The following is a 15,754-nucleotide window of genomic DNA, read 5'->3' on the forward strand; positions in this document are numbered from 1 at the left end:
TGTGACTATATTATTATTGCTATTTAATTTAATTAATAAAAGTTAATTATTGTGACTTACTGTATATTCAAAAATCCCTTGTTGACAAATGAAGCTTTTATTTTGTGCTTCTTCACCGGAAGTGTTTTGTTCACATCTGGTAACTTGACGGTGGTCCCAAGTTGAGTAGAGTGGCTGTGCTGCTGCAGCGTGGAGACAGTGGGGGAGAGGAGGAGAAAGTGGCTCATTGTGGAGTCTGCTGAGAGAGAGACGCCTCACCTTCATTCTCCTTTCTTTGGAAAAGGAAAGCAAAACGTTCCGGCTACTTTTCCATGAACAGACAGACTTAAAGGAAAGTAGTGGGACTGGATCAAGACGGGCGGCAGGAGCTCCTCTGACTGCTTTGGATGTATCAGAGAGGAGGGGAGGTTTTCTGAGCTGATCCCCGTTGGAAATGAGTCAAACGGCGAATGTGAAGGAGGCTGAAGGAAAGTGATTGAAAAGGAAGAATGATAATGTAGAGGAATCTGCTTACATTTCCTCTCTGATTTTATTCATTTCTTTCAGGGGGTTGAGCCATTACATCCGAGCTTTCGGAGCACATCACCTTTCAGATAATCTCATTTTCATCCATCCGCCACACCTCGGCTGGTGATCACACTCCTGGTTGTTCAGTCGAATTTGATCCCAGCTCGACAGCTTAGTTCTACAAACTTGCATTCAGCTGTGGCCTATTATGGAATGCCGGCTGCTGACTTGTAATACATTTTAAAGCAGTTTTACAAAAATTCCCTTTCTGATACAATCTGTTATAAGTGAGAGTTGAACATGGCCATCAACACGGACACCGACTTCCAGAAGTCTAACTTGGGTGAGGGTGGAGGAGGCGTTCAGCATGCGGACTCCCAGGAGACGGAGAAACTGCTGGCGGTGACCACTGAGCCTGGAGGGAATGGGATGAAGATGTCCACCTCCTTCACGGTCAACATGGGCAGCGACAAAGCCCTGGAGGCCGACCAGAACGGCCACAGCGTGGCTGTGAGATCGGGCTCCGTCGGGCAGCTGGCCGCCGCCGCCCCCCTCTCCCCGTCCAAGGCCAGTCTGAGCCGCTCCTCCACCGGCAACGCTACCGTGCAGGAGACCCCGATGCCCAAGGATTATCTCATCCTCGTCATCATGTCCTGCTTCTGCCCCGTGTGGCCCGTCAGCATCGTCGCTCTGGTGTACTCCATCATGGTGAGTGTCACTTTACTGGATCACCAAAAACTACCAAATAACTAGCAAAAACTGTAGGAGATAAGGATGGAAAAGTAAATGTAGGTGGTGAATGTGATGGATAGACCACATGCTTGTTGATCGACGAAAACCATCATCTCAGCGTTGACACTGAGAAATAAGTAGCTGTCAGTCTATGGAGAAACCAGGACAAACTGTACTTTGTATTTATTTAAGTCTGTAAATTCAAACTTCATAAACCTGTCCTAATAAACAGGGATATTCATATAATATATTTGATGAGCATTATTATTATTATAAGTGTCACAATTTGAAAATATGTTTGACAATAACATAATCTGGTCCAGAAATGTTTGTAACTGGCAAGACAAATAAGGCAAGACAGCACCCAAAACTAGGCTACATTATTTCCCCAGTAATCTCGTATGGTTTTATCTTCTTATCTACATGTCATTTTTGATATTTGAAGGAAGTGAGAGTGATATTTAGTCTGATGGATGGTTGTCAAACTGCATGGGAGAGGAATATTCATCCTGATTCTAAATATCAACACATCAAAGTTGTTTTTCTGTGAAATATTAAAAAAAACAATAATAATATTAATAATGACAAGCTGTCCATCACAAGTTAACAGAGTGCAGGAGGATAATTCAAGGGTATTTGATTTACAATAATATAAAAAGGACACAAAGGGAGCAAATGCTTATATTTGAGAAGCTGGGATCAGCAAATATTTGGTTTTGGTATTGGATCAATTACGATTAATGATTCACTGATTATCAAAATAGTCGCTGAATCATTTTCTTTATCCGACTCATAAGTTGGACCCTCTGAAAAATGCGTCTTTCCTTTTTTATTGTCTGTGCCGTGTAAACGGTGTCTGTCTGCACCAGTCCAGTGTAAACATCTCCTTTCTTCCTCTGGGGGCTGCATTTATTTAAACATTTAGAGGGAAACAGTTATCAAAGCTGTTCCCAGCCTCACATGCAGTTGTGCAAATCTCAAAAGAAATACCGTTTCAGTTCATTTCAGGACAATGTCTTTTCTGAATACAAATATCCTAAGATTCCTCCAGATGTTGCTCATTTCATTGAAAGACAATTGATGTCTTCACCTCTGTAACTGTAGTAAGTGCAGTGCAGTTGGCTCTATGATTTCTGATAAACTCATGAATATCAGGGTTTGCTGGCACACGCACATACATACACACACACACACACACACACACACACACACACACACCTCAGTGCATCATCAGCTTTCTCAATGCCGCGGCTTTAAAGGATCTCAGGTCTGTTGCTGCCACTCAGCTGCCGGTTGTTCTGGCGTGGAGGCGCTGACCGGTGATTAATCCTTTCACTCTCTCACATCAGGCAGCCGCAGATGCTCAGTACGCTGCTACTGTACTCTCCATTTAGTGAATGTCTTCCAGGGACATATTCCTCAGTGGGTTTACAACATTACTTTCAAATCAACTATGGATCATGAGGACTCTCCACATGAGCCCAAAAACATCCATGTTGAGTCCAAACGGAAAACTGACACTTTGTTGTTGCCACCCTCTGCAGTGGTGAGAGGTCTGCAGTAAAAATGGGGGACTTGTTATTGAAGGCAGTTAGAGCTTGTATCTTATTTCAGTAAAACTTTAGAGAACGTCCCAGAAATCTGAGCGATAAATACAGACATGATGTGAAGGTCACGTGTGAACGAGCAGAGAAATTCTTTTTTTTTGTTTTCAACATTTATTTTTGGCACAACAAAAAAAAAAAAAACTACAGTTACTGTGCAGCTTTGATAAAGGAGGCTATACCTCATTGATGGTGACCCTCATTTCACTTTGGCACACACATACTGTTAATGAAAACTTACAACTTATGTCATCTGCCAGTGATATTGACGACACTAACAAAATGTGACATTCTGGCCTGTACGCTTAGTTTAACAGCTCCACATTCCCTCCTCAAATTACACCGGTGCAAGTTGATGAAACAAAACCTCCTGCAAGAGGAAGCTCCTACAAAAGCTGTAGAAGACAGAGTGTGACATGACTGATCCACGTCAGCTTACCAGCACTGTACTTCACTATGTCAGTATGTCCATACTCCCACCCCTCTGAGTTTGAAACTCCTCCATCTTGATTGACTCCGTCAGGGTTTGATGGGATAAGATCATCAAATGCAAATGGCTCACGTGTTCTGGAAATATCTCATGGATTGTTGCACAGAAATACATTCAGATACCGTAACAGATCACGACTCTGTCCAAGACTGGCAGGTCAGAAATCCTGAACTTTTGAATTTGTTATTACCTTAATCCAAAGCCAAAGGAAACTTACAATGAAAACTGGCAAATAAGTTGTAACCTGCAAAATATTATTTGGACCTCCACTTCCCAGACCATTCTCTCCTCCTTTGTTTTTAACACAGATAACTGCAAACACAATAAAGGCTCTGAGCTACAGATTCAGGTGAAAAATCACCTGGATCATCAAGTTCTCTAACAACCCCAACAAAGCCAAACACAGAGTCTTGTTATGTGCGACCTCTGCCCGTGCTACCACTATGTACAGCCAGGAAACAACAACAGAGAAGGCAATCGGCTGTGCCTGAGTGGTACAGATAAATAAGGCTTTTGACAGACCTCTGCAGTAATGTCTGGCAGTATTCTACCAAGAGTCTTTTAGTGCCATCAGTAGTAACTCCGTTGTGTCAGGATTTTAACTCCTGTTGGCTGATAGCAGCTTAGTTGCTACTGACACAGCCATTTGTGTTTTTCAGTACACGTTACTTCTGACACTGTACAGCAGCCAAAAGTCAGATCTACAGAGAAACAAGGCAAAGGCAATGCAGTAAAGCCATTAGTTCTGTAATATCACTCCTACACACCAAAGGGAATATCAGGCAGTGTCCACGAGACAGCCTGTACTTCACCCAGCCATCATCATGAACCCACTGACATTCACAAGTCAGCCACTCGCTAATGGCTCGGAGACCGCGCACGTTTGTGTGTGTGTGTGTGTGTGTGTGTGTGTGTGAGTGAGTGTGAGTGAGTGAGTGAAAGAGAGAGAGAGAGAGAGAGAGAGGCTTTGACAGAGGGCAGAAGAAAGAAGAGTGAAGGAGGGAGAAACTGGAGCTGGCCACTAACTCGATAGAAGGCGAGAGAAGTCAATTTAGTTTCTCTGCAGAGGGCGGATTGCAGCAGTTAGCCAGCTCTGTGGCAGCGATCAACATCCTCTTTCTTTCCTTGGGGGTATGGAAAGGGAATACGTGGCTCGCAAAGAAGATCAAAACATCATTCGCTACAGGGGTAGATGAGTGTGAGAGACAGCAAATGGCCATAAAGTAGTTCCTATCACTGGATTAGAAAAGAATTGAATCAGATACCAGGGTGATGTCAGATAAGTGCAAGTGAGTCAGAGCAGGAAAACAGAGGTTTACACTTGCTGCGAACAAATGAATCAAAAGTAATGTGGTTGCTACCGCACGATACAGCCCTGGAGTGCAAGATCACTACTAAGTGCTAATACTCTCCTCGCCCATGTGAAATGGATACTTCTGGAAAGTTGAATAGAAAAAAAAGAAACTGCTCAACTGCTGCTGAGATGGTATTAATGTGAGGAGGATAGAGGAAACAGCCCAGACTCCAGGAAACTGTAAGCAGAGGAAAAAAGATGAGGAACTTGTCTTTTTTTTTTTTCTTTTTTTTTTTTTAACATAAACTGTCATTTGAAATGAAATACTAAATGGTTTTAATGTTTTTGGCTGATGGGTGTAGTGCCTGTTTAGTTTTGAATCAGTGTTTTGGTTTTTTCGGCTTTCAACTCCACTCTCATCATCCCTGTTTTCAGTAGGAAGCTAATCTGAAAAAAAAAGCTCTCACTGTGCACTACCTGCCCAGCACCAGACAGCTGACAGACTAAGTTAGCATCTAGCAAACACAGTGCAGAGTTTAGCAGCTCAAGAGAAGGATAGTTCCCTGATAAGTTGGAGAATACATAAAAGAGACATGAATATTGGAATTCATCAGGTGTACACACAGGACTTCAAAGTAACACTAATAATGCTAACACGTTCAGCATTACAACCTGATGAGGTGATAGCATGTGAGCCTTTGTGTCAGCTTGTTCTGCTGCCTTGGAGTGGTCCAAAAAGTCAATTAATATCAGATTTGTTGTAGTTGCTCACATCTGACTTAGAACCAACCTGAACAATTTGATACTACCATGTGATCTTATGGTGGCGGTGACATAATCTTCACACTATTTTTGTCCACAATAAAAAAAAATCACCCTTTTCTGAATTGCAGCATACACAGAAATTTAACCAAATTTATGAGGCATTACAGCAGGAAAGTCAGCAAACAAAGAATGTACGAATGTTAACAGTGATTACTAATGTACAGGCATGAAACACAAGACATCAAGACAGTTTTAATTTTATCCTGCAAAAGACCAAAATTAACTGTAATTCAAGTCAAATCTGTTAAGGCTTCATTTAGCCTTGTAAAAGAGTCAGCATCTTTCTGTACTGGCACACGGCACACTGCTAACAACAGGACCACCAAGTAGTTACATCCATCATCATACACCACCACTTCCATCAGCAGGACCACCTAAAAGCTAACTTCCAGCTGGCTGCCACCACAGATCTCGGACAGATGCTCTGTTGGGGAAGGCTTGTGGCTGGCAAACACAGAAGATGTGCAGTCAATTATGGGGATTGGAGAGGCAGGGGTAATAGGTTTTTACTGCCCTCACCAGCTTATCCCCGTAATGGGAAGGCCCAAACTGCAGGAGCATTATTGCACGCTCGGCAGATTTGCCTGTGAAATATGGACTTGCAATGCTGCGCTGGATGGATGACTGTGTATGTGTGTGAATGTGTGTGTGTGTAGGTAAATGACTTCTTATTAGCAATCTAATATTGCAGACATAGTGGGAGAGCACTTCATATGGCTGTTTCCAATTATATGAAGCCTATCACAGTCCTAAAGCCAGAAAACCAGAAACTGCTCATATTAAAATAGAAAACAGAATTACCGTATTTATTATTTGCAAGTGCAAGTGCAAGTAATGATATTATCATTCCATGGTGGATGAAATTGGATATATGGAAAGCTAACACTGTCATTTTGTGGATACAAGTGATGACTTTAGAGCACCTACAAGGAAGGGTACCTTCAGGCATATAGGGGCCTTTATGATATGTAGCACTAGGAGCTTGCAGAAATCTTAAAATCCTATAAAAAGGAGCTTTAATATTTGAAATTGTACTGTACTGTATTTGTACTGTGTAATTGTACTGTGACAAAATATTTATTTATTACTACATGTTCAGTGCAGTTTTCTTTTAATTAGCATTGTTATTACAGTAATTTATAACACACATTTCTAATCACTTTTTTCCTTGTTAAGGAAGCATTAGGATTATTCCTGTGAACGTGCAGTATAGAGGGAAAATATTTTTTTTTTAAATTACTTAATGAAAATCTTCAAAATATTTACCATTAACTGACAATGACACACTCCAGTGACAAACATCAAAATGTTAGCATTGTCACTGTGAGCATGTTAGCTTTTAGCTCAAAGCACCATGGTGCCTAAATACAGCGTCAAATGGAAGCTAGCATGGCTGTAGACTGACTCAGATTTTTATTTTCATTGTTTGCTTCATCACATTTACATCACACCATAGTAGCAAGGAACTGTATGCATTTAATGTTGTAACTGGACTCTTGTTGTGTTTTAAATCCTCTGATGGATCTGAACAAACCTTTACCTGATTGGTAATTAGCGCTTTCTTTTCTTGTGTCCTATTAATACCTATTTATTTACAAATATATTTGCCCCATTCTGGACAGGACAGCCTGTACGTTCTAGATATCCTGTATAGTGATAATCTCATTTTGTTTTGGCAAACAGTCCAATATCAGCATTGTGTATTGTTATTGTTGTATTGTTATTGTGCTATGAACCACATTGTGAAACTTGACCCTAGATGATCTAAATAATCTTATGTGATAGGAACTCACTTATTGGTGCCGTGCCACATGATATAAAAATGAAATGGAACATACCATTATGGCCTCATGTTTTTGTGGTGCTAACACTTTGGCACGTTAGCACAGCCTATTTGAACTGTGTTTCCAGTTCACAAACTAACCAAGTTATAAATACTGTTGAAATTTATGAGCTGCACCAGCAGCTAGAATGCATTTTATAGCTCCAAGAATGAGAGCCGTACCATCATGGGTCTGACAGATTTGATCATCTGAGCGCATTGAGTAGTTTGCAACTTTAATGGAGACTGAAGTATAACAAGACTGAGTCTAAAAGCCCTGCTAGCGGCCCCTATAGGCTCTGATGTTCCTTACACCCAGACAGACACAAAGTGGTTTAAACAAATATACTAAGAGACTGACCAACAGCCATGTGCTGGGTTAAGTTTGAATTATCCACAGTCCTAAATTTTGAAAAGCTTTTCTAAATTGAAGATTTTCAAGTTAACAAGTTAACACATATCAAAATTAGGAATACATTTTAAAAGGGCCAAATAAAATGAAAAAGAGTGAAGAACAAAAAAGGGAATGTTTCACAGGAAATAATGGGTGTGATTGCAAATAAACCATTTTTATTTGATGAAAAAGGTCAATCTGACAGACATAGCTACACACTAGCTCCTGGTTGTACACTGTCCCTCTCCACCAGGCTGCTGCTGGCTTTCCATTATTAATGACAAGAGAGAAAGGGAGCACTTACTGACTTACTAGCCTCCACCTTGCTCTGCTGGACTCATGAACTAGGGAGAGTAGTGTGTGTGTGTGTTTGTGTGTGTGTGTGTGCGTGCGTATGTGCGTGCGTATGTGCGTGCGTATGTGCGTGCGTGCGTGCGTGTGTGTGTGTGTGTGTGGTAGGACAATGAACACTGGACAAGACACTTTGAGGGTAGAATTTCCCATTCAGAAAACAAATATGATCAGGCTTACTCTCACTGTGAATCAATATAGACATTCATCAGCCAAGCAAAGGTACCTCCCACTAACCACACAAGCACACTCTCACACACATGCACACTAAATCTCTTGGAGCCCGTGAGGCGAACGTCAAACATTGGATATATTAATCTAGAATGCTGGCCCTTATTTCTTCTTCTTTTTTTTTCTTTTTTTATGATGGATGGAAAACATTATCTTTTTTTTTTTTTTTTTTTTTAAACCTACCATTATTTTTTATTAAACGTTTTCTCTAAGCAGCCTAGCAGTGTTTTCTGTAGGGGCTTACATTGATTTTAGGTGCCGATGTTGCTTTTCTGTGTGATGCGAGTCCAGATCAATAAAGGCTCCAGTGGGACTCTGTGTTTGTACCATTGCTTCACATTGCAGTCCTGGAAGTAAGAAGCTGAAGCCTGTCCAGGTTGACATGTGCATTGGTTTAGTTTTGTCGTTCAAGTCACATAGAAATTGTACCAGAGCCCTTGCAATTTTTAATCAGGTTTTTATTCTGACTTACCCCTCCAATTAAATTGTCAAATGAATTTCTTATCATTGTCTTTCAATGGTATTATTATGCTTCTGAAGTAACATGAATTAAAGCCTACTGAATGAATTACATTAACTGAATTTAATTAGCCAAACTTAGAAAAAGATCCAAGAGATACTACATGACAAACACTACATCTGACATTGAAGAGAATGTTCACTCTTTAACAAACAGTTAAAGCTGGAGTAGGTAATCCTGGGGATAGTAGCATGAGTTAGCCGAACTATGAAAGTATCCAATCAAGAAAAATCACACCCCCTCCCCTCAGGCATCCCTCCAAAGCCAATCCTCCAAAATACACAAACACGCACTGCTGGACTATCGCAGATTTTCTACTGGATTCAGATCCAGCGACTGGGGAGGCCACTTAAGTACACTGAACTCATTCTCATTTTCATTGTCTTTTGCTTCGTTACACTGTGCATTATTGTGCTGGAAGTAGCCATTAGAAGATGGTTAATTGTGGCCATAAAGGGAAGCACAGTGACAGTGCTCACATAGGCTGTGACATTCAAACCATGAATCGATTGGTATTAAGGGGCCAAACGTCTGCTAAGAAGACATTCCCTTCCAAATTACACCGCCATCAGCAGCCTGGACTGTTGACACAACGCAGGTTGGACCGACGCATTCATGCTGTTGATGCCAAATTCTGACTCTACAATCTGCTGCCTCAGCAGAAATCCAGACTCATTAGACCAGGCTACGTTTTTTCCAGTCTTCAATTGTCCAGTTTTGTTGAGGCTGAGTCCACTGCAGCCTCAGATTCGTGTTCTTGGATGGCGGGAGTGGAACCTGACATGATCTTCTGCTGTTGTAGCTCATCCACCTCAAGTTGTAAAGAGTTGTTATCTGAGGTACCGTAGCTTCTCTTTCATATATAACCAGTATGGCCACTCTCCTCTGACCTCTCTCATCAACAAAGCAGCTGCTGCTCACTGGATGTGTTTTGTTCTTCGCACCATTCTGAGTAAAAACTCTAGAGACTGTGTGAAAATCCCAGGACATCAGCAGTGTCAGAAATATTCAAACCAGCCTGTCTGGTGCCAACAATCATGCCACACCTTGATGTTAACATTGAGTAAAGCTCCTGACCTGTATCTGCAGGATTTTATGCATTGCACTGCTACAACAAACTGGTGTACAGGTGTTCCTAATAATGCTTGGTGAGTCTATTTTGGGTATGCATCTTAAATGAATATTCAACGTATTAATATTCCCAGAGGAAAACAGACTACCTACCATATGTTTTACAATCTGTAAAAACTGTGGAACACAGGAAGTTTACACATAATTTTAAATGATACACTGTCTTCGCAAACGAGATTGCGTATTTACTGCTGTTTAAAAGTGGTTCCCCAGGCAGCAGCACCAGCTTCAGTGAACGCCCTAGGGCTGCACTGTCCCCATCCACCTGAACCAAGTACACCAGAGACAGCCTGCAGACAGAGGCGCTCATGGGAGCAAGAGGATGAAGTAACTAGTAGCAGATCAGGGAGGATAAAGGGAGGGCTCTCTCTCTCTTTGTCTCTCTTTCTCTCTGCAGTGTAATCTTATCTCAAACTGAGGCAACCCCAGCTCTATACCCTTAGTATTGATTGACTGAGTGAGGCAAGAAGACATACAACATACTGACGTATTGATTTAATATACAATGTTTTGGATTTTTTCTTTTTTTTAAATCAGTTGTGATGTGATGCTGTTTACTCAGAGTTTACCCTTCCACCCCGGCATTGTTTTTTTTTAACAATGCAAAACTTGGGGTGTCGAGTGGCATAGTGGTCTAAGCAGGCGCCCCATGTGTAGAGGCTACAGTTCTCGCTGCAGTTGGTCCTGGTTCGAGTCCCGCATCGGACGACTTTTGCTGCATGTCATTCCCCCTCTCTCTGCCTCCCCATTTCCTGTCTCTCTACTGTACTATCAAATAAAGGCATTAAAAAGCCCAAAAAATATACTTAAAAAAAACAATGCAAAACTTACAGTGGAACAAAAAGAAAAAAGAAAAACAAAGTGCATTCTAAAAACACCATACACTTATATTTATTAAATCTAGACTGGAAAATTGTGTTTTTATCATGAGGAAGAAGTAAAGCTCTGATTTCCACTGAAATAATGTTTCACCTCATCTTCCCTGCATGTAACATCCTTTCTAATTATACCTCTCTCTCTGTTTCATCTTAAGGTAATTTTGAGTCATTGAGGGTGAGTGTAAGAGGTAAATCATTAGAAAAAGATGACTTTCTACTGCTGAGTTGCTTTTGATGGGCCATATTCTGTCCTTAATATATTTAAATTAATTTCAGACTAGGTTTAGTAATATCACACTATCTTTATGGGAAAACTGTCCTACAAAGATGTGGCGGTGTAATTCAATGAGGGGAGAGGGAGATCCATTTCCTGCCGTACTGCGCAGACTGTAGCCTCTGGTTTAAAAAGACACATTCAGCACCACAGACAGCTCCTAAAGCTTTCATCCGCCTTAAAAACTAATAGATGTTGCCATCACAAGTGCAAAGCCATCGCCTTATTGCATTTGGAGTTAGAGTATAAGCTTTTTTACATGTGATTTCTTCACCTTCTGTCTTTGCTGTAGCTCTCGGTTTAACTCAGAGTGTTAGTGACACTTTTCTAATACTATTTTCCCCCTGAGTCTGACCTCTCAACAGTCTGAGTTTATCAGGGCATGGACCCAAAAAGTAGTTAAAACCAGCCCACAGGGAGGCTGACTTCAATCTAGTAAATGTACATTTACCCACAAGTAGCTCTGGAGTGAAATCTAGTGAGTGGACAGCCTACTGCATAACCTGATTTCACAGTTTTATTCTGACGCTGTTTTAAGCTTGTGCCATGGTGCATTATCTCATTAAAAAAACTCAGCCAGTTACAGTTCTGTGATATTCAGATGTACATTATCAAGTGGCTTGATGAGCGCCATGCAAATAGGGATGTGCAATATGGCCAAAATATCATATCCAGATATAGTGTAGGTCATTTCATATTCAGATAACAGTACATATACCATTTCTCAACTGTTTAGATTGGGGCCATGTCTTTGCAGATTTAAGTTGCAGCTGTTATCTAACTTTCTTTGTCATATGGTGTGCCACAGGCAAAAGCCTCTTGCAATGTCTGAGTTGGTGGTTTGTTTTGAGCACTCAATAGTTCTTTTACATCACCATCATATAACCAATGCAATGAAGTCACAAAACTAGTGTGAGACAGCAGGAAGTGACATTCATTGACCAGGCAATGTTTTTCCAACTCTCCAGTGTTCACTATTCTAAATAAAAAATAATTTGATCATCCATTAATCATTAAGAATGTTGCCACCAGTCACCAAACATTCTCTGGTTCTAGCTACTCAAAGATAAGAAACATGGACACGTCACCTTTGGTTCTAGGTTTGTGTTAAAGCATTTTGTTTTTACTATTTTCAGACATTTTATAGACTAAGTGATGAATCTATAAAATAAAATAGCTGAAAGATAAATCGATAATATAAAAAAAAAATAGTTACCTTCAGCCTTACTTCTGTCAATGAGCAATGAGCTTGTCAGTGTCTTCAAACACTGGCCTGCCTTCAGCTGGATGTCCTCTGGGTTGACAGCTTGAACTTGATGAAACCAGGTAGCATTGCAATTGTAGACACACTATCATAGAGCAGCACCTGCATACATCACATGCATACATTGCAATCATTGTGTGTGTGCGTGTGTGTGTGTGTGTGTGTCAGTATATTTACCAGCAGGTTAGTTGGTTTTGTGCACTGAAAATGATATGCGCCCATGTTTTTTTAATGTCACAATTGTTATGCTATTTCGTGAGTTCAGTGTGCCTGTATGTGACATGTGTCGGAGAGTTTTACACATTAAAAACAAACTAAACTGAAGATCAAATTACAGACAAAACAAAGCTGATGAGACAATAGTGATATCAACTGTTTGCCTTGGGGAATCTCACCCATGAAAGCAATGCACAAAGAACTGAGGATCCTCATCCATCATGCCTCACACATATACACGAATCATCCTGTCTCTATATCTGCAGCCTAGAAAAAGCAATATACATACAACATTAAGTTGATATACAATCCCTTCACTCCGCTGCACTCATGTACTCACGTACTCCATCCAATTGGCTCTGCAAGTCACATCCTTCCATCAATCCCAATCTGAAATAGAGAATTTCACTATTCACAGCTGGGTATAAATTATTGTTGGCATTTTACCTGACGAGACTCCACAGCACCCAGTACACAAGTCAACATTACTGCACTGCATTCGTGTCCTGTAACTTTTAAAATAACTCGGCTGTGGATTAATGGAAAACCACCTGATAAATATTTTAAGTTTCCATATGGTTACTGTTGATTCCGTTGAGATGGTCTGTCATGGAAATATAGATTCTGTTTCTCATTGAAGTGAACCTCACTCTTAGTGCTCTCTGACTTATTTCTCCACCTGCAGCTAAATTTGATTTCCTTCGAATGCCAACGTTAACAACATTATGACTGAAGTCAGGAACATGAAGGTTAAGATGTCCGCCCTAATGGTTTCCTTGTTGTGGTGGGAGGAATGAAAAGGGTACAACATTTGAGTTGAGTGATTGTGAATGCATTGGATTCCTTCAAATCCTTCATAAAAACTGCTGTTTGGTATACATTGTATCTCCTTGGGATTTTCTGGGATGCTAAACCCTCAAACATGGACCGTCAAACAAAGGGGTTAGCAGGAAATCACATTCTATATTTGATGATATGCAACATTCATCATATATGCCTTACTTATTAACATTATCATCAAAATGTTCCTCTTGGTAATACCGTGTGCTTTTGTCTCCAGTCCAGAAACAGCCTCCAGGCGGGGGATATGGATGGGGCCAGGAGGCTGGGTCGACTGGCACGTCTGCTCAGTATTGTCTCCATCGTTCTGGGAGTGGTCATCATCATAGTCTACGTCTCAGTCTCAGGTACACAAATAAAGACAAGCAGGACGAATCAAGATACAATGATGCCGACTAAATGACGTTTAGGAGCATCTTAACGTGTCTTTGGCATTTGTTGCAGGCTAATCTAGCAGTATTCTTACAGTATAGTTTATGAATATGCATAGGGATATCACTTGATAATGATGTATGATATGTGTGTATGTGTACGCTCACAGACACACACGGGGCTTTAACAACAACTGTTCAACAACAAAGAATACCTACTGCATTACGATTACGGGGTGATATATGACACTACCGCACCAGCATTGAGATGTGTGTATTTCTATGTCCAAACTCAGCACATTTTCAAGCCGTGTTTGTGTGCGTGTGTGTGTGCAAATTGATTTAGCACTGCAGTGACTGTAGTGGGCTGACAGTGCAGCAAAGGCGGCTACTCTAGTGCTCAAAGCCCTACACACTGGAGCTTCACCAGTCAAAACCTTATATAGAATTTGATGGTGAATTTGTCATTGTGTCTGACCTGACTCTCTATGACGATGCCATCCCTTTCCTCTTCTCTGTTTTACAGTAAGCCACTGACATGGAGGACCTGAGAGGGGCAAAACAAAACCCTGAGAAACCGTGAAAGTCAAACCACGGATGCAACAAGAAATAAAAGCCCATTCCAAAAAAAACAAAAAAAAGAAAAAAAAACAAATACAATTCTGAACTTTATGCTATATTGTAATTACACATGACCACCCTCAGAAAGCAAAAAAAAAAATAGGCAACTCATGAGAGTAGGTACTGCAGCAAGTAAACAAGTGAAAAAAAATTATTCAGAGATGCATGCACTAGAATCCAGTAACATTTGCTTGTCAAAAATAACCAAATACCTGACATACAACTGTTCAGGTTAAAACAGAGGAAAAAGTAAAGCAGATGTGTACGCGGTCAGGAGAACTCATTAATGTTTCTTTTTGGAATAATGGACTTCTTTACATGAAGAAAATGATCTACACATGAGGAGAGAGTGAACAATAGTCTTTTTCTATGTCTGGGATGGGGCTCCTTTGAAAAACAGATTCTGGGTTTAGACTTCAAACTTTGGACAGCTGCATATAATCCTCATATATTCCTTACTGAACCTCTTGCATTCAAAGCATATACAGCTACAAATATATCTGAAATATAGATATAGATGTACATTTTATAATAATGTTTGTATGCCATGTGGTGCTGGGTTTGTTAAGACTGTCACAATGGCGGCTTTGTCAGCACTTGGATTATCAGTGGATATTCAAGGGTTTGTGAAAAAGGGGGCAGGGAACACATTTTTTAATTTTTGTTATTTATTATAATTTTTTTGAACTAAAAAAAAATTGAGACCAACTGCATGCCTGAATGTAGATAACCAAAATTCTGCCTTCGTTTTGACTGTTATTAGTTGTCTCTTTTATTATGAAGGAGTCAGAGAGGCTAACAGGTTTGCACATGGAAGAGTGATTTGTGTACATTGTGTGAGTCCAGCTACTGTAGAATGTGTGAGGACTGTGATCTAACAGATTCCTTTTCTGTTTCTATCTCTTGAACCTTGCTTTGCTCTAGCAGAGACAGAAACCCACGCCAAACCTCCCACCAGCTTTGAATTCCTACTTTTCCTTTCACATCATGACCTAAGTGGCTGCTGTCCTTCAGTTTTGTCTCTGTACCTTCATCTTGTAGCCTTCAACTCCGTTTTACATTTCCCCTTTTACTACCTTTCTATACCATAGCTCCCCATTTCCCATTACCATTCTTACATTGTTATACATTGACTGTTAAATACCATTGTTTCACCGAATGATTTTTCTGCTCCTTATTGGTATGGTATGAAATGTATTTATATGGGAAAATATATATGCAATATGTACGCATGCTATGCGCCGAACCGGCTGACACATATTTATTTTTTGTAAACGAGCAGGCCTATGAGTTTGACTGAGTAACAAAAAGCATTTAAAGAATCTTTATTTAAAATCCAAGCACGACAGATTGTCTGTATTCGTCACTTTATCAGAGAGAAGTCACTGT

At 40.5% G+C, this 15,754-nt stretch overlaps 1 protein-coding gene across 1 annotated transcript; it reads left to right on the top strand.

Annotated features, from left to right (window-relative positions):
- The first annotated feature begins 807 nt into the window (after window positions 1-807).
- Window positions 808-14,331, top strand: tusc5 (tumor suppressor candidate 5). The gene is made up of 3 exons (XM_022748554.1): window positions 808-1,215; window positions 13,594-13,720; window positions 14,271-14,331. The coding sequence occupies exons 1-3, from the start codon at window positions 808-810 to the stop codon at window positions 14,279-14,281; spliced, it is 546 nt and encodes a 181-aa protein (XP_022604275.1). The 3' UTR covers window positions 14,282-14,331.
- Window positions 14,332-15,754: the final 1,423 nt, after the last annotated feature.

Source organism: Seriola dumerili, unplaced genomic scaffold, assembly GCF_002260705.1.
Source record: "Seriola dumerili isolate Sdu_G_001 unplaced genomic scaffold, Sdu_1.0 BDQW01000122.1, whole genome shotgun sequence".
In the NCBI taxonomy this organism is placed as follows: Eukaryota; Metazoa; Chordata; class Actinopteri; order Carangiformes; family Carangidae; genus Seriola; species Seriola dumerili.

What these genes read in the sequence shown, in the direction of transcription:
- tusc5 (XM_022748554.1), top strand. Translation starts at nt 808, where the DNA reads ATGGCCATCAACACGGACACCGACTTCCAGAAGTCTAACTTGGGTGAG. An exon ending in CTCTGGTGTACTCCATCATG is followed by an intron (nt 1,216 to 13,593) that starts GTGAGTGTCACT and finishes TTTTGTCTCCAG; the next exon opens with TCCAGAAACAGCCTCCAGGC.